The sequence below is a fragment of the Melopsittacus undulatus genome, chromosome 6 (genome assembly GCF_012275295.1).
Source record: "Melopsittacus undulatus isolate bMelUnd1 chromosome 6, bMelUnd1.mat.Z, whole genome shotgun sequence".
Classification (NCBI taxonomy): Eukaryota; Metazoa; Chordata; class Aves; order Psittaciformes; family Psittaculidae; genus Melopsittacus; species Melopsittacus undulatus.
The window spans coordinates 57,261,142-57,285,239 of record NC_047532.1 but is presented as its reverse complement, the minus strand read 5'-3'; the positions used below and the strand labels follow the sequence as shown (position 1 = coordinate 57,285,239).

The 24,098-nt window shown below is 38.6% G+C and overlaps 1 protein-coding gene across 1 annotated transcript in view; it reads right to left on the bottom strand.

Annotated features, from left to right (window-relative positions):
• Positions 1-24,098, bottom strand: part of STAG1 (STAG1 cohesin complex component) — a 182,608-nt gene that overhangs the window by 119,379 nt on the left and 39,131 nt on the right. The window contains exons 4-5 of the mRNA XM_005143055.4: positions 20,138-20,240; positions 10,254-10,418 (exon numbers count right to left, since the gene is read on the bottom strand). Coding sequence (XP_005143112.1) covers positions 10,254-10,418; positions 20,138-20,240 — 268 coding nt within the window. The remainder of the gene's footprint in view (positions 1-10,253; positions 10,419-20,137; positions 20,241-24,098) is intronic.

Genomic DNA, 24,098 nt, shown 5'->3' with positions numbered 1-24,098 from the left:
CTGCTGACTTTTGATGTAACAGAAAAGAGCTAGAAAAACTGAAAACACTAGGATGAAAAAAAAATCATACACATCAAACCTAAAATAGAGACAAGTATCAGCTGAACCAAGAGACAACCAGCAGCAATCCAAATACCAGGAAAAAGGTCGAATAAGAGTGAAAAAGAGATCAAACAACAGGCAATAGTGTAGCAAATGGGGCAATGAGCAACCACTGCCAGAAAAGGAATCCTTTTGCATAAAAAACATAGAGAGCCCTATTAAAAAAACATGGGTTTTTAACCTTTCACGGGCCACAGCACACCTTCCAGGATGATTTTATCTTGTTAGCAGCCTCCATCCAGTCACCCTGTTTTCTCAGACATAAGCAAAGAGTAAGCTCAGGGCAAACACTCATGTTTGGTCCTCCCCTTGCCCAGAGATACCCTGCCATGGTCCCCCTGTCATCTTTTCTTAAAACAAAATTGATACTGCAATGAAGGTATATGCTATGACAGGAGGAGGGAAGGACCAGACAGCTCTTTGGAAAGGGGGTAGCTACAATCAGATTCCATCCACCAGAACAATTCATTCCCACAAGAGCCCACTTCTGCAAAACACTTATGAAAGATGGTAGGAATAGACTGCACGAGTTTTTCTGGTGGCTCCCATCTACTTACAGGTGTTTTTGCCTTCAGATGCAGTAGAGAGCATGGATTTACCATATGGGAATGTGCTCTTGCCTGCTATGCATGAAATACACCATACATTCAGCGTAACTGGGAAGTACAAGATGTTCTGTACATGTGCTACAGCACTCTGCCAAGATGCAATATATCCATGCTTTTGGGATTCACCAAATTCAATGCACATGCACAAGGAAAATGCTCCCTTGACCACAAGGTTATAAAGCACAACAAGTGAGAAATTACATTAAAAACTGTGTAGCTTCTCATCTTCAGTACCAGACTGGAGTGGGGCAAGGAGTACGGGAATTTAAGCAATGTAAAAAATTATCTAGCTCAGTTACATAGGTGAAATCTCAGTATCACTCCAGTAACACCCACATGACCCTCTTTACTCCCTTCTTTCAGAAAACAATAAGACATACACACACACACACACATATATATGTCCATACATACATATGTATACGCACTTAGATGCTCCACATCTCTCTGGGTCAGTCTGCATAACAGGTCCATACAAGTACATGTTACAAAATGAGACTCTAAAGCACTGTTTTTTAAACCTGAAAATGCTTCTAATCTTAGGAGAACTGTGTAGAAAATCAAGGTCTGCAAATACCAGATGATGTATGGTACAAATACACAGTCAGCAGAGATATTCTAAAAGCCCCTATCTGCTTTCAAGAGAATCTCACAGTAATTCATTCTCCAGTGGATCTGCTTTAAGAACTACCATGCAGCATAATACGAAGAACATGCCAAACAGGCAACCCTACAGGAATGAGAAGCTGAAAGAAAGTCAAGCAAGTAGCAGAACAGAATCCACATTCTGAGTCAACAACTTAAAATCAGTCAAGGAGACTTGCAGATATATTGACCTTCACATCTCAAAATGTGCTAGAAGACAAATAGGAACATTTTATAGTACTGAAGTGAAACAGCAGCCAGGATTGCCGGTAAAGGCAGAAGTCTGATGCAATGAATGAAATAATGAAGGTATCGTGTTACCTCCTGGAGGCTTTACAACTGCAACATCATATTCTTCAGTGCAAGAACATTACTACATTTAGGAGCAGTAAGTGCTGGAGGAACCAGAGGGACTAACTGCAGGTGATACCTTGCCAGCTCGTGTAAACTACCACAGTTCCACTAAATATTAATGAAAGTTGATTTCAAAACCAATCATTTCATAATTAAATAAAGTAATAATCTGACTGCAGTGCTACTACCACAAAGTGACAACAAATGACAGTATAGATGGAGTGCATGGTCAAGTGTAAAATCTGAGTCAACTGTAAACCAAGGCAAAAAAGTATAAAGAACATTTAAATAAAATGCCATTTCATACAACTGATTATGGACATGCTTAATTTACAGTGAATATGACAGAACAAATATGACTCTGGAATGAGTGCGTAATGTGTTTACATTAAAGACAAAGAAAACACACAAAATCAAAGCTTATGCTAACATCTCCTGCCAAAAAAACAAAATTATTCAAATGAAATTCAAAGCCTACTAAACAAAAAAGGAATGCAAAGTGAAAGTAAAGATCTCAATTTTCTGTATAAAGAGCAGCCCAAACACAAGATAGAAGTTAAAGAATATGCTTTAACAGAGAGAAGAACTTAAGACTACAATAAAATAAAGAACACAGGGAAAGAAAGGCAAGCAGTGAAGTCTTATGCTGCTTTGCACAAAACCGGGTGGGTTTTTTTTTAGTGAACCTGCACAGTTTTTTTCAAAAACAATGAAAGTCATTTAAGGTCAAAGTCTGTGAGGACTGAAGTAATTACAAACACAGTTATTGCAAAGAAAGTAGTTTCTAACACACGAGAGTACTTGCAGTTTAAGACTGTGCATTAGACTTCGGGATGACTGTTAGTTGCATCCCAAACTGCAGCCAGTAAGTCTAATATATACTCACAGAAAAACCTCATATAAGGTTAAGTGAAAAAAATTGTAGATTGTGAAGCTGCAACTTACTATTTTTCCCCTAAAGTTGGTCATTTTAGATTACGAGAGTTCACACTTTGCTAACACCTAGCAAGCACCTTCTGAAAAGCTCAAATGATTCTTTTTCTTAATGTAACAGTACCTGTTTCTTGGTTTTGTCATCATAAGCAAAGATGGGAAAATCCACTTTATGCAGTGTCTACTAATATAACTTCTTTTTCCTGAAGCACAGAGACTGAAGTAATACAATCCCAGATATATGCATTCCAAATAAAACTAAAGGTTTCATACTGTCTATACAGAGATATTGGTGTTGAGATTTCATATAAACACGTATTTCCATGCAGGAAAATGGGCATTAAATATCATTACAGAGGAAAATCAGTGTAACACATTTTATGGAACCATTTGGGAGGGAAGAAAAAAAAACAAACACTGCTGGAAGATTAAAATATTTAGTTTTCTTTTGAGAGTACTGGGATGGCACAGTTTAACTGGCATTACGCTTATGTGCATAGAAGCATTGGAAAAATTCTTCTTTCAAACAGGTTAAAATCATAGGAACTACTGGGGATGAGCGCTCTTAACACAGCAGATCCACACTGCTCAGAGCTGTATTTCCTCACCTGAGTCCTCAGAGATGACAGATGGACCATTCAACAGTCCCATACCCAGCAGGTTTTCTGCTACAGTACAGACTGTTCATAGGTGCCTCTCTCTTTGACAGGTCACACAACCTTCATGGGGCTCAGTCTGTTTAAGCTGGGCCAATCATGGGCATCAAAGTTTCCAAGATGCTACAAAGCACCAAACCTACTCATATACATTGAACATGAGAACAAAAAAAATCCTTAGAGGAATGTGGCAATAGAGTCAATTATTCCACTGAAAGACCCATCGATTTATTAAAAAACACAATTCAAGTTCCTTTGCTAGCACAACTTGTAAAAGGTTCACAGATCACCCAAACACTTCAAGAAAGGGTAACATTCTGGAGAACAAAGGCCTTCTCCAGCTTTAAGTATAATAAGCATTTTCAGGTATAAATGTTTTCACAGACTGCACTGCTGGCACATGTCCTCCCATGAAAAGCAAAATCATCCTACATTTTATTACATCATGAAGGAAAACATATGACGTAACATGTCATGAATGTAGAAAGACTCATTTGGTAGTAAAGGACCCCCTTCTAATTAATTACTGCCGAATTGTTCCTAGTATAACAGGTATGAAAACATGTACCTCATTTTCATTTTGTTTTTCTTTTACTTCAATAGCATACAACCAAAAGCAAATAAACATTGGGCTGCAGAAGAAATCCAACTAGCAATAGGAACATAAAACACCAGTTTAAATGTCAATAATAGCTGCAGTTAGTTTATCCTGCAAACTTTAGGGAATGTAAACTTAAACTCTTAAGGAGTTTCTCAGACAGTCTGGGGAAACCCAAATTTATTATCCAACCTTCAAGTTGGAGAATACAGAACTGTTAAAATACAACAAAGGACAATTAAATTAAAACATGTCTTTAACACAAAAAAACCAACAATAATACTTGAAAATGTCTGTATATTAATATTCAAAAACCTTTACTCCCAAAAATGGCAGCAGCAGATGCAGAGACACTATCCAGCAAAGAGGACTTCTAACAGGGACAAGAGACAAACTCAGGGAAGAGAAAATCATTAATACTACAAAGAACACAAACACGTTCACCCTGAGCTGCAAACTGTCAGAAGTACAGAGAATTCCCAAAACACATCTTTGCTACCTTATTCTCTTTCTTAATTGCCATCATCAGAGAATGGATATTGGACTTTGGGTATGATACAGTTACAGCTGCTCTGATGTTTTAAGCTCAAGGATATATATACATATATATAAAAACATAAATGTAATTCCTCCTACATAAGGTAGGTATGGTGATGGTTATAAAGTCATTCTAATGAAGAGTAAGTCTGAGCTGCTCCCAGAGACAAGTTGAATCCAGGAGCTGATCCAGTTAAAAATAAAAAAATCCATCGAAGTGTCAGGCTCTAATTAAATCTATTTCTTGGTGTGACTACAAAACAACACAAGAAAGGTGTAAAAAACATCAGGTGTGGGAGAAGGTGAGACCAATCTGTTCAACAGCTGCTTCAGTTTATGCAAGATTAAAAAGGGTGTGTAACAATTCTTTCTAACCAGAACCACTGGAAGGACTAAGGAACACATGGATTATTTATACTGCACAATGATTATGTGATTAAAATAACTGTGAGAGAAAATTCCAGGGAGTTGAGAGAAGTACGCAAAGCAAAGCTTAATCCATGCAGAATGCATCAGGAACCAGCTGACAAAGCTGAGCAGTCACTGCAGTTCACTCTACTGTCTTCTTCCTTCCCTGGAAAAAGCTAGCCTCACTCTCTGGGAGGACACCAGATGCCTTCTCTAAGGCCAGTACCACCTCCTGCTCCTTGCTCCCAAACCCAGCTTCCTGTTGCAATGGCCAACATACCTGTGATCACCAGGATAGGGGAGCTAAAGGCTTCTGCAGCAAGATGCTTTGAACATCATTATTCCTCATCACTTCTGCTCTGCCTGTACAGTGGCTAAGTTTGGCCTCCCCTAACTTCTAATTAACTGAAACTAATGCTACTATGAACACAGGAAAAATTATGGCTGTAAAAGGAGCTGTTGGCTTAATACTGGAATGGGTGTAATTCCATAGTGTGAGCTATGCAGGGAAGTAGTATACAGACCATATTTCTGCCCTAAATGCTACAAAAATACAAAAATCACTGAAATTATACAGCATATGCTATATTAACAAGAAGCATAAAGACATATCAATTCGGAAGAACTTACTATCTTGCATTTTCTTGACCAGATCATCAAATCTCTAAGTGCCAGGAAAAGGCATTAGATGTACTAAGAATTTCAGTCATAAAATAATTTCAGATACAGCTGTTGATGATTGAACTTCACCCAAACCTGATACATTAGGAACTGGAAACCACCAGTAGGATGCCAGTGGGGGAAAAAGAACAAAAAAAGAGCACTGCTGAAAGTGGGGAGAGTATTTCCTTTATCTCTTCCATACTATTGCCAACAAATCAAATGTGTAATTATAAGGATGCATACTCTTTATTTTTGCATGTAGTAATCTTGAACCTGTTTGTGTGCAACACAAAGCTGGATAAACACTGAAAGTGAGTATAATATTGAAAATATTGTTAACATTTCAGAAATATTTTAAATTAATATTAATGAAGTTATTTTTAATCATTTCAGGTAATCAAGTGAAGGGGGAAAAAGCATCTGACGATGTTCCCATTCTGATACTCAAACTTTCTAGCCAGTGCAGGACTGTGAACAAGAGTCACAGCTTGCCAACATGAGGCCAGTAGGTGCAGAGATGACAAAAATATGAGGAACTGAAATGTAAAAAACAAAGAAAACCTGCCGTGACAGGGTAAGCAGTGCTCCAAATACAGCTTTACTCAAATAGGGAGGGAGCCTTTCAGGACACAAATCCACACATGCCAAGGTGCACAGACAAGAACAATAAGGAACCACATACATTCCTGATTTCTGGTGGCACAAAGAAAACTCCCATTTCAACATACTAGAAAGCTGTCTTTGTATATATATCCTAAAATGCCTGCTGCCATACTTTCACCATACTTACTCTGAACCATGTCTGACACCAAGATTACTTTTATTAGCTAGGCAAAGTAGAGGGTTCAAATTTTTTTTCTTTAACCTGTAGTGAACTGATAACATCAGTTAAGGGTAAATGGTAATGCATGTAAAGTGAGACAGTGAGGCCCTGGCACAGGTTGCCCAGAGAAGCTGTGGCTACCCTGGCAATGTTCAAGGCCAGGTTGGATGGGGCTTAGAGCAACCTGCTCTAGTGGAAGGTGTCCTGCCCATGGCAGGGGGTTGGAACTGGATGAGCTTTAAGGTTCCTTCCAATTCTAACTATTCTACGATAATATTACAGAATAATCAAGGAATAGATTGTTCATGCTTTGGTATTGATCACCTCCTACAATTACCAATTACTCCCTCTGATGTTCTGGGAGAGGCACAAAATCCCTTTGCACACAAGAAAGCAGAACACTTTCATGTTCTGTTTGACCAATGCAGAAGAACAAACTTCATTACAGCTGATGGGTCACAATTTACTTAGGAGAAATTTTCAGAATGAAGCCTTAACAAAATTTGAGATCATCACATACTGTTTCACTGCTGGCTTAATGCTAGGGTCAGAGACCAATACAGAAGTATCCATAAAGATTTAAGCTACAAGTTAGCTTTTGTACTGGGAGCTCAGCTGGAGGAGTGGAGGTTCACCCACACCCTTAATTCCCATCAGGTTCAAATCAGGAAGTTTAGGACATGAGAAATGGTGACATAGTCTGTTTTGCCTACAGAAGTTTAGAGATGGGGAAATACAGTGGATATAGCCCATCCACATAAAATCACTCTAGGAAAAAATAAATAAACATGAGAGACAAATGACAAAAAGCAGAAGAGTATTATGTTTGCCTAAGAAAAAAACCATGGAGCCTAAAAAAGCTCAATGACCAGTCTTAGTGGCCTAACAAAACGTACCCACAGAAAACACGAACAGCAGGTCATATCACAGATCATACATGGCAGCTGCCAACATAAAAACTTCTGAAGCACCTAGCTGTACAAAATGTTACAGAGCAAATTAAAAAGCAGTGACAACAATCCAATGTCAACTTAATGTGGGTATCAAATTGATGTAAGTAAGAATTCAAGTAAGACTTAACCCCAACACAACTAGCACTTCGTAGAGGCAAAGATGTATATGCAATGAGCAAGTAGCTCTGAAGTTACGTATACTTGAAATACAAAATACCAGCCTAACTTTGTTTCCCTGGAAGAACCAAACAGCAATAAGCCTGAAGAGAAGAATTAAATTAATCCTGCTATGAGAACCAGAATAGAGGAGAAACTTAAAAGAACTGAGAATTGAATTCAGCTACAGACTTCCATGAGTTGGCAACACAAAGCCAGAAAAATCTAACAACTGAAATAAATCCTGAGAGCAAACAGCAGGAGCAGATAGATCAGAAAACACATGATTCCCATGTAATCTCATAATGTATAAATGGATTTTTGCTGGGTTTTCATCGATGCAAGAAAACTTAAGAGCATTACAAAAAAATGTAGGTTCATATTACAGGGAAAGAACTAGATACTGAGAAATTACAGGTTCTGACAAATCCAAATATATGTAATTTATCAGGAAATTGGCAATAGTGACAAAATTGCTAAAATTAGCCACAAGACACCTGCATCCAAACTATGAAAAACAAAAATGCCAAGCACTCCCGATTTGTTACATCAAAATCTCTAAGCAATTAAGTAAAAAGTATAAAGATGCTAGTAAGTTTGGTTGGATCTACAAAACCCTGGTTTCCCTTGATTACTGTCCAGAAGTGCAAGTTAAAAGATATTTAATAAATTTTAACTGTATCCTCTTTCTCACTATATGGTTTCTTTCCCTTTTTTAATTTCCTTTTAATATATTTTTACCAATAGCAGAAATATGCAGAGATGCACAGGTGACACATACTTTGGAAATTACGGTTCAATTCATTTATGCCTATTTGTAGCCCAGGCCTTTGAACAAAAACTATACTAAAAGACAAGAGATTCAGGCTTAGATGTGACAAAGAAATTTTTTGCATTGGGGGTGGTAAAACCATGGCACAGCTCACTCAGAGAGATGGTGGATGCACATCCCTGGAAACACTCAAGGCCAGGCTGGATGTGGTTCTGGGCAACCTTATCTAGTTGAAGATGTCCCTGCTCATTGCAACACCCCTTTCAACCCGAACTATACTACGATTTTATAAACTTGCTTATTCCTTTACTATTTGCTTATAATTTCTCCACTGCTTAAAATATGTTGTCTACTTTCTCATATATGTAGGAGGGGCACATTTTAAGCATGTGTGTGCAAATGTATATATACACACATATACAGATACACACCCTTCTACATCTGCATATACAATAGTAAATTTCTCAAAACAATTCCTTTGTATTTGAATTCCAAAGACTTCTTAATGCATGCATGCCATTTCCTTTCAAAATTTCATCTGCAAAGACTTCTTTTGATGGAATCTCTTGAAAAAGATGAAATGTATCAAAGTCAATTCCACACACACACATACACAGTCATCCGATATCAAAGCACTCACTCATTCCTCTTCATTTGGCTCCTGCAAATATCAATACCTCTAAGACAACCCATACTACATAAAGCATATTGTATGTTCCATATCACAGTAAAACCAGAAAATAGACTCCAGATGTTTCCTCAAATCCTGCCAAAAATTAAATTTAAAAAAGTGTTGAAATCCAAGCAAAGTTAGAAGCCCTGACTTAAAACATATAGGAAGAAAAGGCCCAAGTAATCTGTAGCTTTGTTAGGAGTAAATTTGTTCTGTCTTCACCCACTAGATAAGAAGGGTCAATCTTGAATAACTGTAAATACAGCAACTATAAAGAAAGAAAATTCTCATTTCTTCCCATTTATTATTTCCTTACAATGACACCTCAGACCTTTCACAGATTTGAGACTGGGAAAAAAACCTTCAACAGCTTTCACTCTTTTGGAAGACTAGATTCCTTTGGGAGTTAATTAGATTTTGCTTTTAGCTACACTAAAAGCAATACTGAAAATGGGACTTGGCCCTAAATGTTTATAATGTGCCATTTTACCATGTCAGCACCATAAAGTCAAAATAAACTGATACTACACGAGTCCTGTTTTGTTGAACTGAAAGTAAAGGAGGCTTGCTTAAACAATCCTTCAGTAGGAATGACTGTTGGCTTTGCACTGCACAGGATGAACAGTGTTTTGGGCTCACTGTTACTCCTTTGAGTGCCAAAACCAACAGGTGAAGCCCAGTATCTTCTTAAAAAAGAACAAAAGTACTGCCAAGACCAATCATCTATAGAGGTTTATGAGGTGGAACTCATCTGGCCCAAGAGATCCTGTAAGACCTCTGAAACTGATCAAAACATACAGGAAGAAGAAACTCTTCCAGAGGCAATTCACTACACCTTAGATAATTTTACAGTTAAAAATTCGCCTTCAAGATGTGGCCATCTTTGTCCCTCAGACACAGAGGAAGTCCAAGCAAGTTGTTTAGCCTTCATCTGCTGCTCTGGTGGGGACAGCAAGAAGAGTACAGGGCAAAATACTCAAAGCTGCTTGTGCCAGCAGGCATTTTTGATAAAAAGAAGCAACCAAAAAAGCCTTGGATCCACCACTAATATATATTATTTCCTCACATAAAACTTATTACAGGATATTTTTAATGGGCTGCTTAATACCAACATGTATTTTCAATTTGGAAGTAATGGACGAAATAATGGAGAATTTGAAATACCTAACTTTCTGATCAGTCTCTTGTCTTTCAGAAGTATACATGGCAGTGCTCAATCAAAACACATTCTGTCCCTTACTTTATCATATGCAGACAGGCTAATGGACCAATACAGAGTATAAAAAATACAACTGTTTACAAAAGCATAGCTTTATATCCTGCAGTCAGGATATATGGAATTGTGAAGGCATGACTTAATTGGTTATTTTACCTGCATGGCACTCTTTCCAAGCTTAACCACCTCAAATAAAGTGACAGGGTCCCCTTCTCCATTCTGCTGAGGGTGGCCATTTGCTCTTCCACGACTTGCTCCTCTGGCTCCAGATTCAGAACGACCCTTGTCCGCTGGAGACTTTCGTGGTTTCTTAGTGGCAGACTGGGCAAAGAAAACCAGCAGAACAGAATTCTATTATAGCTCTACCTGAAACCATTCAACATATCTTTATACATAAATATTACACACAACTATACATTCACACATGTATATACACACAAGTATCACAGAATAAGCCAGGCTGGAAGGGACCTCAGGAGGTCTCCAGCCTCCAGTGTTTCCTGCTCAAAGCCAGAAATTCAACCAGGTTGCTTAGGGCTTTATCACATGAGGTACACATGTTTTTATTAATCAGCAATTGTTGAGGAACAACTTAAAAGCCACTGTCATATCACAGTAAGTAGTGGTGACTTCCCAACATAGGAGTACCAGCTCATGTCAATATCCATATTAGTCTTATTCAACACAGACAGTTGACAATATGACTAAAACTAGATAAATAGTAGCAAATTACAGATAGCAAAAGTGGTTAATGCTGGCACACAAAAACTTTTTGAAGAACTAACGGTCTTTGGTAGACAGTAAGTTATTACAAATGCACTTGTCATGTTAACATTCGGTTTCTGTATTTTTGTTTTTATGCAATTTGTGTAAGAAACTGCACATAATGAGTCAGCTCTTCAACTCAAATTAAATCACTGAATTTATACAGCCAGTACACAGATTTAGTAGATAATCATAACAGCCCCGTGCTTCAAATTTTTATGAGTTAGAACATTTTCTCTGTGAATCTAAATTATTTATTGTAAATTTTCACTAGATTCTTCAAGCTTACATTAGCTGGTATAGATCCTGCTTGTAAGAAGTCACACAGCAAACAGTTTGCTCTAAATTTAACTTTCTGGAGAAAATAATGCAGGATTCTTGCTATGATCTTACTTCCATATTCTGTTTTTCTCCTTCCTCTGAGGCTGAGAAAAGTAAAAGCTGCCATCTTCCACAGAACTATGAAGCTGCTTTGAGGAATTACATCAAAGAAAACAGTATGCAAGCAACCTGAACATTACATTTAGGACAATATCCTCCTGGTACCATTTACTTGAATACACAGTCCAACGGATCCTATTAAAGCTTTTAATAAAGAACATCAAGTCAGTGTTTTTGGTTGCATCTTCCATATGCAGACGCATAAAGAATATTCCTGCAGAGGGAAGGGATCACATTTCTGGGGGAGAGCTGGCAAAAGACAGACATACAGCTAGTAGGGCCAGAGTCCTAAAGAAAAAGGCAAGGCAGAGTGCAACTGCAACTGCCTCTTGCAAAGCTTGTGTACAAATGCAAGCTGGAAAGCCTAAAATAATAGAACAATCTCTGTGACAAGTTTTGTGGATGACATCTACACTTAAGATCAAAAGAATACGTGCTCTCCCTCAATGAATTTTTAAACATATGCAAAGCTGCCTTTATCAGCAAGAAAACTATCAATATGTGACATGTTTGAGCTCTGCTGAGCTCCAAAAAGACATATGATCACTACTTTATAAAATGGCAAAGAATTAGGAGTGAATTACCTCTTTTGAGATACATAATTCCTGTGCTAATCCAGTCTTGAGTGGTAGTAAGCCATAAGCTCTTCAACTAGCTACAAGGACTGCTAAATGAAAGCAGAAGTGCAAGTTGATGACCTCCATGGAAACTAATGGAAGCCCTCTCTATAGTCAGTTTTTCTCCACATGTACTTTAGTTGGAAACTTTAAACACTGCCAGGATGAAGGGAAAACAATGAAGAGCTGGAAGTGAAACACACACATTCAAAGATACCTTGTTACTGGAAAGGAATGAGAAGAGCCACCTACACAGCATGAGTGCCATGGATCAGCATGCACACGCTCCAAATGAGTAATCACAAGACATGTAAATGTTCAGTTTAAACTCCATTTTTGTCAGGCATCTTGGGAAAAAAGGGTACTTTGACCAAGAGTCGTAGTTTTAATTAGAAGGGTGGGAACATCAGTGGGCTCCCAAAAGAGGTACAGAAATAACTGACAGAGGTACTTCTGACAGAGTAACTGACAAAGCCAGATTCTTCAAATCCAGGTGAAGATCTCAGTATCCTGGACCCAAGTTAATACCAGTACTAAGACTACCTGAATAAAGTTTCTCTTTGGTATAGATTTTCTTTTGACAAAGAGAACATCTCTCACAACAGAGAAAATAAGTCTTTCATTTAATAAAACCCATTCTGCATCCAAAGTGGGGCAGCTTAATCCAGATGCAGGATCTATACTTAATCCTGCCTCAAGATACAAAACAAGCAGAAGATCCTCTGCTAAGAAACTGAAGGAAATCCAAAACTGGAACATTCTGAGTTAGGCAAGGATTAACATTTTCAGGTGGAGAGGTACTAGAGAAGGGGTGTCCACCAGACTTCCACTCCAGAGCACTTCCACCCAGTAGGCATATGACAGGAAGCCCAAGATCAACCCCACTCTGGAGTATAAATATGAAAATAAGTCACACATGGGTCCTCAAGCCTCCAGAAATTGCCTGGTACTCTAATTACAAATTTTTGCAAGCACAAGGGCAGAACTGAGGAACTGGCGTTATCTTATTAACATACAACACTACGGTGCTTTGTCAGACACATGTAGTGTCCCTGAATATACAACAAGAACCTTCTCAGGCCATCCTGTCAGATCTGAGCTTCATACAGGTTCCTATGTCTGAGTACAAAGTTGAATAGGTAAACCTATTTTAAGAGGAGAATTTTTCATGATGAGAACAACCAGCTATTGCAATAATCTCCCTAAGGAAGTGGTGGATCCCTCAACGCTGGACACTCTTAAGATTCAGCTGGACAGGATGCTGAGCCACCCTGCCTAGTTCATCCTTTGCCAAGAAAGATAGGACTAGTTGATCCCTGAGATTCCTTCCAACCTCTTGTTCTATAACTCTATCCCAGTATGGATGCATTCAACACCACTGGAGCTAGTGAAGAAAAAGCATGGACTGGTACATCCATAGAAATGCAAGAGGACCCCTTCTGCGGTATATCTGCAGAGGCAGTGTGCTCTTGGAAGTGGAAACAAGAGTCATGTCTTTCTGGGATGCAGGGCTACCTCTGGCATCCTCAATGCCTAACACAATCTTTAGATTTGTAGCTTGACTTTACAGCTCCATTTCCAGCTGTCCAGAATATTTGTCTTTCATAAATAAAGGGTTTGTATTGAGCTAAAGGAGTACTCTTGACAGTGAATGCTTAAAGTTTCCAGAAGCATTACTTTAAGTGGTACTGCTGCTTTAAGGCTTAAACTAAGGCAAACAAAATACTTACCTTGACTGTAATTAAGCTAAGATGACGGCAGTTCAGAATTTTGAAATAAATTAGCTACATAATACTTTTGCTTTCATGCCTTTAAAATGATTGGGAAGGGGAAAAAAAAAAGCAACCCACATTTGTAAGCTCAAGTAGCACAGTGAAAGTTGATTCATTACACTAACAAAGTAAAAAAAAGTGAAAGTGGCTCGACATTTTCCATTAGCATTCCCCAAATTGATCCAACACACTTCATGAAGAAATAAAGACAGTAAAAGTGTTACAGGTCAGTAACTCCATCTAACCTGCCTCCTTAAATGATGGCCTCTATGTGTGCATTCATACTGTAAGTAATTTAAAGCTGTACCTAATTCGCAAGATAGCTCAAAGAACCTTTTTAACCTTTCACTTGAGTAAAACTGAAGAACTTGCCTCTCCATGGCACCATACTCCTGAGAGGCTTCTGCACTATAACCTCCTGTTAAGCGAAAGAGTGGTAATGTCTGAGCTCCTTCTGAATTAATCCTGATTAAAAACAGACTGCACACTTTGTAACGTCATCATAGCTATCTTGGAAGATTTTGGATTCAAATGGTCAGTCCTTTGGAGTTTATTCCTCTAGAAACAAACAAGGTGCACCCTATGAAAAGCCTTATCTGACAAATAAAGACAGATGCAGGTCCCCTAGCATCCCGTGCACACAGAGCTGCTTCAGCTATAACACATGCAGTTTAGAACAAAACAAAAAGCAGAGGCAGTGTCGAGGGCATGCTGTTGCTCTTTTAAAATTCTTATATAAAAACCTAGCAGGAGTTCTAGAAGTCATATTAAAGAATCGTGATTCTGCCATAAATGCCTGAACCACTTCAATTCTTCTAAGAGAATTGCTATCAAAACCAGACTATTTACATAGAAAAATGAAGAATAGATTAGATTGTGAAAAATACAAGGACCATCCCATCAAAAGTTTAAACCAAAAACTTCTAATGCCATTAGGATTTCTCCACTAGGAAGCTTCAAGTGGTGGGATAGAAAAGTATTCACATACTGGCTGTATGTGCACTGCATTTCCACGGAGCTACAGAAAGACACAGTCACTTCAGTTTTAAGGGATACACCTAAAATACCATGCAGTCAAGCTGAAATAGGACAATGATGTAAGTCACATCAAACAACAAACTTTGACTACTGTGAAAATAAATTCTTCCAAGAGGATTCCTTCCTGCTATTCATTAGGATGTGTATGATTTGGAACCAGAAGGAAAACTCCATCCCCAGCAGTATGTAACATTCATGCTACAAGACCGAATACGGCTAATAGTCTTCTGCAAAGTCAAAATTTCACATATGAATGCAGAGATAAGGCATTGTGGTCTGTCATCTCCATACCAAAAAATACAAAAGGACCAGAAAACTGGACAGTCTGCACTGGGGATAAAAGGACTGCAAGTGCCTTGTTCCATCTTGCCTTAATAAAAGAATCTGAGGAGCTGGAGAAAGGAGTGTTGTGGCCCTGGTTACTGGATGAGAGAGACACCACCAGAGATCTAAGGATTGGGACCTTTGGAATAGAAAGACTGGTATTTCTTCTTGTCCTCTGAACCAAATAGAGTAAACTGTCTACTCCTTCCTCAAAGCTGAAATATAGCCAGGAGATCTCTCTCACTCCCTCAACATCTAACAGCTGAGACCTAAGCCATGCTGTCTTGAGCCCCTGTGAAGGTAAGGCCAGATAGGTTAAAATAAAGCATGCCAGTAGCATTGAACATAAAGTGTTTGTCCAAGAAAGGAGACAAAAAAGGATAGACAAATAACTCAGATGAGCCTGAGCTCACTAATGTGAAAGCTACACTGCATCATAAGCCGTTGGGCTTTCAAACTCCCTACCTACAACAGGAGAGCGTGTGCAGCAGACAGAAAAGGCATTTTTGGCCAGTGTTACTCAGCAGCTTCAACCAGAGAACTATTATAGGTCACTCATTAAATGCACCCCACACAACTCACTAATATATACCCAGATGATATGCTTGCATGTATTTGAGCAATACTGTGTGCAACAAAATATCCCACTGTTGGCTACTCATTCCACAGGCCTACATTCTACAGGTCTACAAGACTCATCATTCAGAAGCAGACATGGGCAAGGGGGAGGCCAGCCCCAGCCATTGTCAATGCTAGGAAAGGACATGGTGCAACTCCTGCTAAATTCACAGCAAGGCTTGGTGAATTTAGGACAATCAGGTTAGATTCCGAGAGTTATCCTGAACGACCAATGCACTGGATCTCTTTGTAAATTGATGGTATAATCTATCCAGTCAAGTACTCATTAGAATAGTCCCTCATAGAAGTGGAGGGGCAACTTGGAAACAGCATTTTCAGGAAGAGAAAGTTCCCCAGAACATTAAGATTCTCTATGAACTGAAGAGATTGTACAAATGGCAAATTTTCAAATGTGGACCATCTCTGTACAAAAGTGTGAAATCTGCAAAGAAGAATGTCGTTCTTTGGAAAAAGTCTGGAAAACCCTTTAGTAGTAGTCTATCTTTCTGATAAGATTTTTCTATTATCTTATGGATACAATTTATCTATTTATTTTATAGATGAAATTTATCTATTTATTCACCTCATTAAAATACCTACATATATTTGATGGCATACACTGTGTGCAGCTCTGTAACAGAACCATGCAGCAAGACAAAACAGCACAGAACACTTTCAAAAGAAGTCAGTATGTTTATGGCAGATGTGTCACTGCAGTTGTGATGGCCTAAGGGCATAAGCAAATCAGCTTTTGCAGGGAGAGATCAAATCTTATTAGACCATAATATTTTAGTTAGGGGAAAAAAAAACAAAACAAAAAAAAAAAACCAAAACAAAAAACCCAAACCACAAGAAACAGAAGAGCCTTTGGGCAGAAAAGCCTTTCTTTAGGTCTGTAACAGAAATCAGAAACATCAAAGTTAAGTAGCAGTTGAGAATAACAGCTCTGAATTTAACTAAACATTTTAATCTGTGTCACATCTGAGAATAAAGGTAGGTGGTACCTGTGGAGGAATTAAAAATCATGTTAGCATATGGAAGAGCAGCGGGAAAAATGTGAGAGCTGCACCTCCTGTAAGAAACAGATAATTCACCTAAGGAAAGTGAATGAGTTAGCAGCATGTATAGGAGAGCTATGTGGAGGAGGACAGAAAGCAAAATACAATGTTTGCAAAACCAATACCTCAGTTACTGAGTCCAAGATTTTTCACATCGAATTACGCTATAAATTGCCTAGATTAGACTTTCCAAGGTGTTTGCATTTCCATTCAAGGATATTAGATGTTGAGTGGCTCTTTCCTTTTGGTCAATTTTTGTAGATCCACCGTATTTATTCCTTTCTGTTGCTGCAGTATCAATTATGAAGGCAGGATTTGATTGCGTGCCCAAACGTATAAATATATATATATATATATATATATATATATATATATAAAGTCATCCAAAAAAGTAAACAAATGACTGAATTTGTGGATCAGGGGAGAGCAATAGAAGCCATTTATGTTGACTTTAGCAAAGTTTTCAACATCCTTCCACAATATTCTTGTATCCAAATTGGGAAGTTGTGATCTGGATGGGTAGAAACACAGCTGAACTCTTGGGCTCAGAGCACAGCGGTTCACAGCAGATCATTCTCTACCTGGAGGCTGGCAATGAGGGAATATGACAGAAGCCTAACTTGAACATGTCCAGTTTCCCATCTTTATCAGACAGCTGGAAGCCATGAGAGAATATGTTCCCATCAAGAGTGCAGATGACACAACACTGGCAGAGAGACCACATCAAGGGCAAGACAGCTATCGACAGTCTGGAGGATTGGGCTATCAGCACACTCAAAATTCAACATGGACAAAGGCAAAGACCTGCACCTGGCAAAGGAATAAATCCCTGCACCACTGCAGGCTGGAGAATGGCTAGGAAGGGAACAGCTCTGTGGGAAAGGATCTCGGCATCTTGAGAGACATGAAACTACCACATACCTGAGCAGGAAAGGCCATCACCACCTCAGACTGTACAAAGAATACAGCAGAACAGCAAGAAAACTGATTATACCTTTTTACTCAGCACTTCTGAGCCCATATTTAGAATATGTCCATATCTAAACTGTGTCCAGTTTTAGCCCTCTCAGTTTGAGAGAGGTATTGATAAACTAGAACACATTCAATCAGAGGGGCTACCAACTTGGTCAGGGGGCTGGGAACACCCTTCTGTGGGGCTTTCTGTAACAGCAGATAGTAAGTAGGAGGACAACTGACAGCAGTCACAAAGTGAAGACAGACAGGCTCTGACTGCTTACAAGGGAGAAACTGTTCACAAAATAAAATGAAACCAATTGCTAAGAGGGGATGTGCAGTCTCCAGCCTTGGTGGTTTTCAAGACCAGACTGGAAAATGTGGTCTGATACCGAAGCAGGCCCTGCTCTGAGCAGGAGGTTGCAACAAGAACTCCTGAGGTCCTTTCCCAGCCTAATTCCATGACTGACCATCACCGTTTCTCTTCTCTGAACCTCTTCTAGTCCTAATATACCAATTCTTGAGAATTTGGAACAGAGATCAAGAGGGGAAAAGAAACTAGAATTGTGCAAAGTTTTCCAAATTTTGGCAATCCACAGTTTTATAAAAGACATAGTATTTCTTTTATTTTTTATTCACTATTCTCTTCCTTCGTTCTAAGATGTGATTTATCTTTTTTGACCCTTAATCAGCATTAAGATGATGCTTTCAAAGAATGATCTCAGATAACCCCAAGGTCTTACTCCCTAATATCAACAGTCAGCTCACAGACCATCATTTTATGTATGACGTAATGGCCACTTCCTCTGAATGTTAATACAATCATGTATATATTTAATGAGCCTGGAGTTGTTCTAAGCATAAGAAGCAATTGCTCCTGTAGAAACTTGATAGCAGGACCAGTAAAGTGCTTCAGAGAATGTTCCCACAGGAGCTACTATTAAGCTCAAACAGAGGGAAACACCTTTTTTAAACATTCACCTTTCCCTTTCAGTGAAAGTGTGGTATGTACAAAACCTCACTAGTGTTGCTTTAACTTAAATTCTTCTACTCTAACAACCTCCTGGCGTAGCAGTCAGGTTGCACCATCCTCTTGTTTGTTTTGGTCCTTTTTATTAAATCTACAAAACCTCATAGATTTACTAATGAGATGTTTTTAAGATAATTTCTGGTTTTGCCCTTTGCTTACAAGCTATAAAAGCAGATGACCACTTCTCTTTACAAGCTTCTTTAAAACCTCCTGTAAAGAAGATCCACATTTGTGAGCAGATCTGTCTGTATGATGAACATACGCCACCATAGGAAACACTGTTCAAAAGCTTTCAAAAAAGAAGACCACGTGCCCAAAAAAGACCAGGATTTAAAATGCTGGTTCCCAAAGTATGTCCAGAAAATGTAATGCAAATTGAAAATCAGTACTAAGGAGGAGTTTACACCAGCTTGGCCAGAGTGCTTGAGAGGAACACATGGTCCTGTCCATTCTTACAGCCCCACTAGCCCATGTTTAAGAGTTAGACTTAGGCTGGAAGGTCTTGGGCAGGGGATTTCAATATTTTAGTGCTATATATATAGCACATTCATACTGGGGGTGTACACGTAGACACTAAGAGGGGAATCAAAACCATTAATAACAAACACACAGAAGTTCCCACCAAAAATCTTACTCCACAGCATGTACTTCAAGTGGTACAGCCACAATAGCTACATCTGATGACCCTGAAGACCTAAAATGACAACATGACACAAAACTTTTTCTGTAGTTTCCAATAAATTGTCTGTTATATAAAACAAATAAAAATAAAAGAGAAAGCCTTCTTAAATACTCCATGTAACAGAGAATTGTTTCTGTATGGTCCCATTTATGGGCCAGCAATAGGCAAAGACTAATGAAGAACAGCAGATAGCAGTATTTTCTGCTGTCCTATGCTGGAGAATAGGTTGAAGCTCCCAATCTATACATAGGACAGAGTGTATGTCAATTACATGAATTTTTAAACTGTGTTAATAGATCTTCTGAGGCATTTAGTTAATACTATGCTGCAACTCTCCCATTCACATTAAGAGATTATTAGTTACTAAAAGGATGGCTCAAATGTCATTTGTCACTTAAAATCCACTGCGCTTTCAAAACAGATAGTAGTCGTACACACTGAGATTATTCTCTTGACTGGAAGAATGTTGTAATACGACAATAATAACAAAATAGTAATGTTCATGTAAGTAGCTAGCAAAAGAAAAAGTAACAGCTATTATGAGCTCACTTTATGTCCCTTTTTAAACACTCCAAACATTGTATATCAATCTGATAAATATTTCATACTACAAGTCTTCATAAAGTTTGACATAGGGCTCATTAAAAGCCTATTTATCTGACCACAAGATGATTAGATGAAAAACAGTTTGCAGTCAATTTTAAATAGATGCATAACAAAACAAAACTAAATTACACATACTGGAGGCCTGCCAGGACGGCCCCTTTTTCTTTTTCCTTTGACTTCTGCTTCTTCAAGCTCACTGCCAGCATCTGAATGTGCAGTAGTTTCATTTGTAGAATCCCTAAGGGGGAAAAAACACTAGATAAATTAAAATGATTTGAAATCAACAAGTAATCTATAACTGACTAATTAAATATTTAGTCCTAAGCCAGGAAAAAACCCAAAAATTCAGCATTAAAAGGCTTGCCACATTTATTCTGCAAATGAAGGAACTAAGCATTGTTAGCCCTGGCAAAAAGCCTTACCTTTTTATGAGATGGAATGTCATTTTATAGACTAGAAGTTATTTAAATTAACAGCTTCTTGTGAAGCCTTATTACACGTAAAAAACTGGCTATATTAAACAACACTTTCTCAACATATCCAACCCACAATGTATTCACTTAGTATCAACTTTCTTTTACCCTTAGTAACCACTTCCAAGCTGCTTCCAAGGTCATGAGAGAGCAAATTGGAGTCCAATCCAGTTATGATTATCATTAGAACAGTTACACAGGTTCCCACTCAGATTACACCAGGTTTTAGTCACACTCAAAGACAATGGTATTGAGCAGCTGTTAATAAAGAGAGGGTTAACACTGAGCAGAGGCACAAACCAAAAAACTCACTTTGGTCTGAAGACATTTGTGTTTCTTGCAGCTATAAAAATGTTCTCACTTATACAATGATAAAGCCTTGACATTGCTCAACAACTGTAGCAAAGCAGCCCACAGTATCACTTGTCAATCATTTCTCTTTTAAGACTTAACACCACCCTAAGCAGGGAAAAAAGCATTATCCCAATTTCCACCACCCACTCCCCCTAAGGCAGGTGCACAGGTACTTCTCTGCTTCCAAAACAGACCTGGCTGCTTGAAGAAAGTCAGTTTCTAAGTGATCTTCTGAGGCATTAGATTTTGCCCAAGAAGAACCCACAACCAAAACCATACCCATGAATGATGTGCTTTATTTTCAGTTTGCAAGACCACCAGTGCATGAGGTCTCTGTAAATGGTAAGAGTAACTGTAATAATGTCCCAGGTTGCTCCAAGATGGGTCAAGTCTAGCTCTAATCAGAGATTTCTTTAAATCAGACATAATTTCCTTGAAGTGAAAGGAGTTAAACTGCTGTAAAACTTGCACAAGGAAAAGGTAAAAATCAGACCTATTCCATTACTTGATACAGATTCAAATACAAAAGGCAACATTAATGATTTGGTTTACAGAAACTGAAAAGCTTCTGCAAGCCAAAATCTACACCGATCTCCCACACTGTCTATTGTTTGGGGTTTGGTTTTGTTTGTTTGGAACTTTTTATTTTATTTCATAAAACAGGAATTCTTCAGAAATTTGCTCAAGGCTATTTAGTAATGTATAAAAATACAAATGTCACTGTATCGGAATCAAGAGTATTCTGATACTTCTATTTGCTGAAATTACACAAAAGGACATGAAACCTTTGGAACACGTCCAGAGGAGGGCCACGAGGATGATCAGGGACTGGAGCACCTCCTGTATGAAGACAGGCTGAGAAAGTTGGGGCTGTTCAGTCTGGAGAAGAGAAGGCTGCGTGGAGACCACATAGCAGCCTTCCAGTATCTGAAGGAGGGCTATAAGGATGCTGGTGAGGGACTCTTCATTAGGGACTGTAGTGACAGGACAAGGGGTAACGGGTTAAATCTTAAACAGGGGAAGTTTAGATTGGATATAAGGAAGGAGTTCTTTATTGTAAGGGTGGTGAGGTACTGGAATGGGTTGCCCAAGGAAGTTGTGAATGTTCCATCCCTGGCAGTGTTCAAGGCCAGGCTGGGCAGAGCCTTGGGTGACATGGTGTCCTGGGTTCCCTGGGTTTAGTGTGAAGTGTCCCTGCCCATGGCAGGGGGGTTGGAACTTGATGATCTTAAGGACCTTTCCAACCCTAACTATTCTATGATTCTAATTACTGTATTGCTCTACATCTGCTCTACCTCAATTCTGCAGAACAATCATGAATTTCTAATATTAAGACATTATTTTCCAACTTGCAATTACAAAGGGGGCGTACAGAATCCTTTACAAAAGCTAGAATGCATTAGAAGATAAATAAATCTCCTTTTCTGAAAGTAACTTCAACGGATTATCTCTAAATACTATAAACACCCCAGAAAACCAGGCATCTAAATTAAAAACCAGTATTCAAGTACATTTGAATTCCTAAATTATATGCTTGCAAACCAGTATCTCCACAGAATACTGAAAATGCAGCTTTGTTGTCATAAAATCAAAGCCAAGCAGCTTTTCTGCTTCATAAAGTACGAAATCTACAAAACTCAGTATCAGGTTTAATTAAAATAAATAGTCAAAAGCCTAAAACCAAATCAAAGATAGCCCACACTAGTGAAAAGCAATGCAGTGAATACAGCTAAAAACAGCGTCTATGCGAATGGATGTATCCAGCCCTTTCTCAAAGGCCAGCCATTACATTGCAACTCAATCTGACTAAAATGCATATTGCTTCACAACAACGCTAAATTTTATTTAAATAACTTGAATACAGAAGTGAGGAACCCCATGAAAACATCTGCTGTTTTCTATTGCTGCAGAGGAATTAAAGCCATTCTGTCTTGCTCTCTTTAATAAAAATAAGCTTCTCTCTGCTCTACACAGATCCTTGCTGGAAAAAATTTAGGCATGGTGTGGTCTAAGCAATGCCCCCCTTCGTGGGGAAATGCTGGAGCTTTGTTAGCTTACAAAACCGCACCCTTAATATCATCAGGATAAAGATTTTTCTCTATTAAAACCAGATTCAGCAGTCCTCCTAGGCAAATGGCTCAGACACTTTCCTTGAAACACTAAAGCTATACAAATAAATTAAACAGTACTATTATTTTGCAAGCATCCAGTCCACAGAGAACTTGATTTTGCTACAGCCTCTATACACATCTAGCAAAACCTACTGAGATTTGTGTATTTAGTTCTGGGAATCTCAATTGCTTTGGAACACTGCATGTGGAAGGAAGTTTGATTATTAACCACCTCCTCTTCTTTGTCTTAAAGAGACTGTTGTCTTAAACCCAATAAGCATGCTTCCTTAATATTTTTTCTGCTAAAACTTCTCTGGTTTGCTGGAAGCCTTTTGAGAAAGGCTCAGTAAACAAGCATTAAGGATGAGATTAATCTAAATTTGACATATACTCAATGCAGAAAACCTTAAGGTGCAGCACAACTCATGCTAAGGTCAGTGTTCAAAACTGGTCAGGTGGTTTATGTTTTATAAATTTCCTTTTCTCTCCATTGACTGTAAGGTCATCTAGACAAGCAGCTCAAATATACATGTTTAAAATTAAACAAGATGAATCTCCCCCAACCAATGTGAGACAGAGGAGATTTCTTTCTGACAAAGAGTGTTAGTACGTAAGGAGTATGCGGAAAACATCAGAAAGTAATTTTCCTTTAATCTTTACATTATTTGAAGTAGGAAGACCAGGATCAAGGACAACCGATAGTCCTTGGCTGACTTAACATTAAAATAAATATCATTTCAAACAGCAGCGAATTCTATCTGAATCTCTTCCATCACGGCCTTGGGACACAGTGCTTCTTGCTTCTCTCAAAGCCTTACAGTTGCTCTGGGTACACACACACGACCCTTTTCTTATTTCTGAACTCTGAGGAGGAGTACAGCACATCTCAACTACCTGCAGTGCTGTCAAGTTTTTAACACTCACGGAGAAAAGCATCTGGCCAGCATCTATCTCCCTCACTCCTGTACGCATCTTGCAGAACTGCTAGGAAGTAATTTATCAGGTGGCAGTCATCTACATCTTAATAGAACAGAATTACCCTATCCTTATTTTATGTGTGTGTGACGAGTCACCTGAGGGGAAAAACTTAAGCCTTAGGCACAATTTATCTCTCCTGAAGCTGCTGGGAGGGGAAAACAATGTGGAGACCTGCCTCGT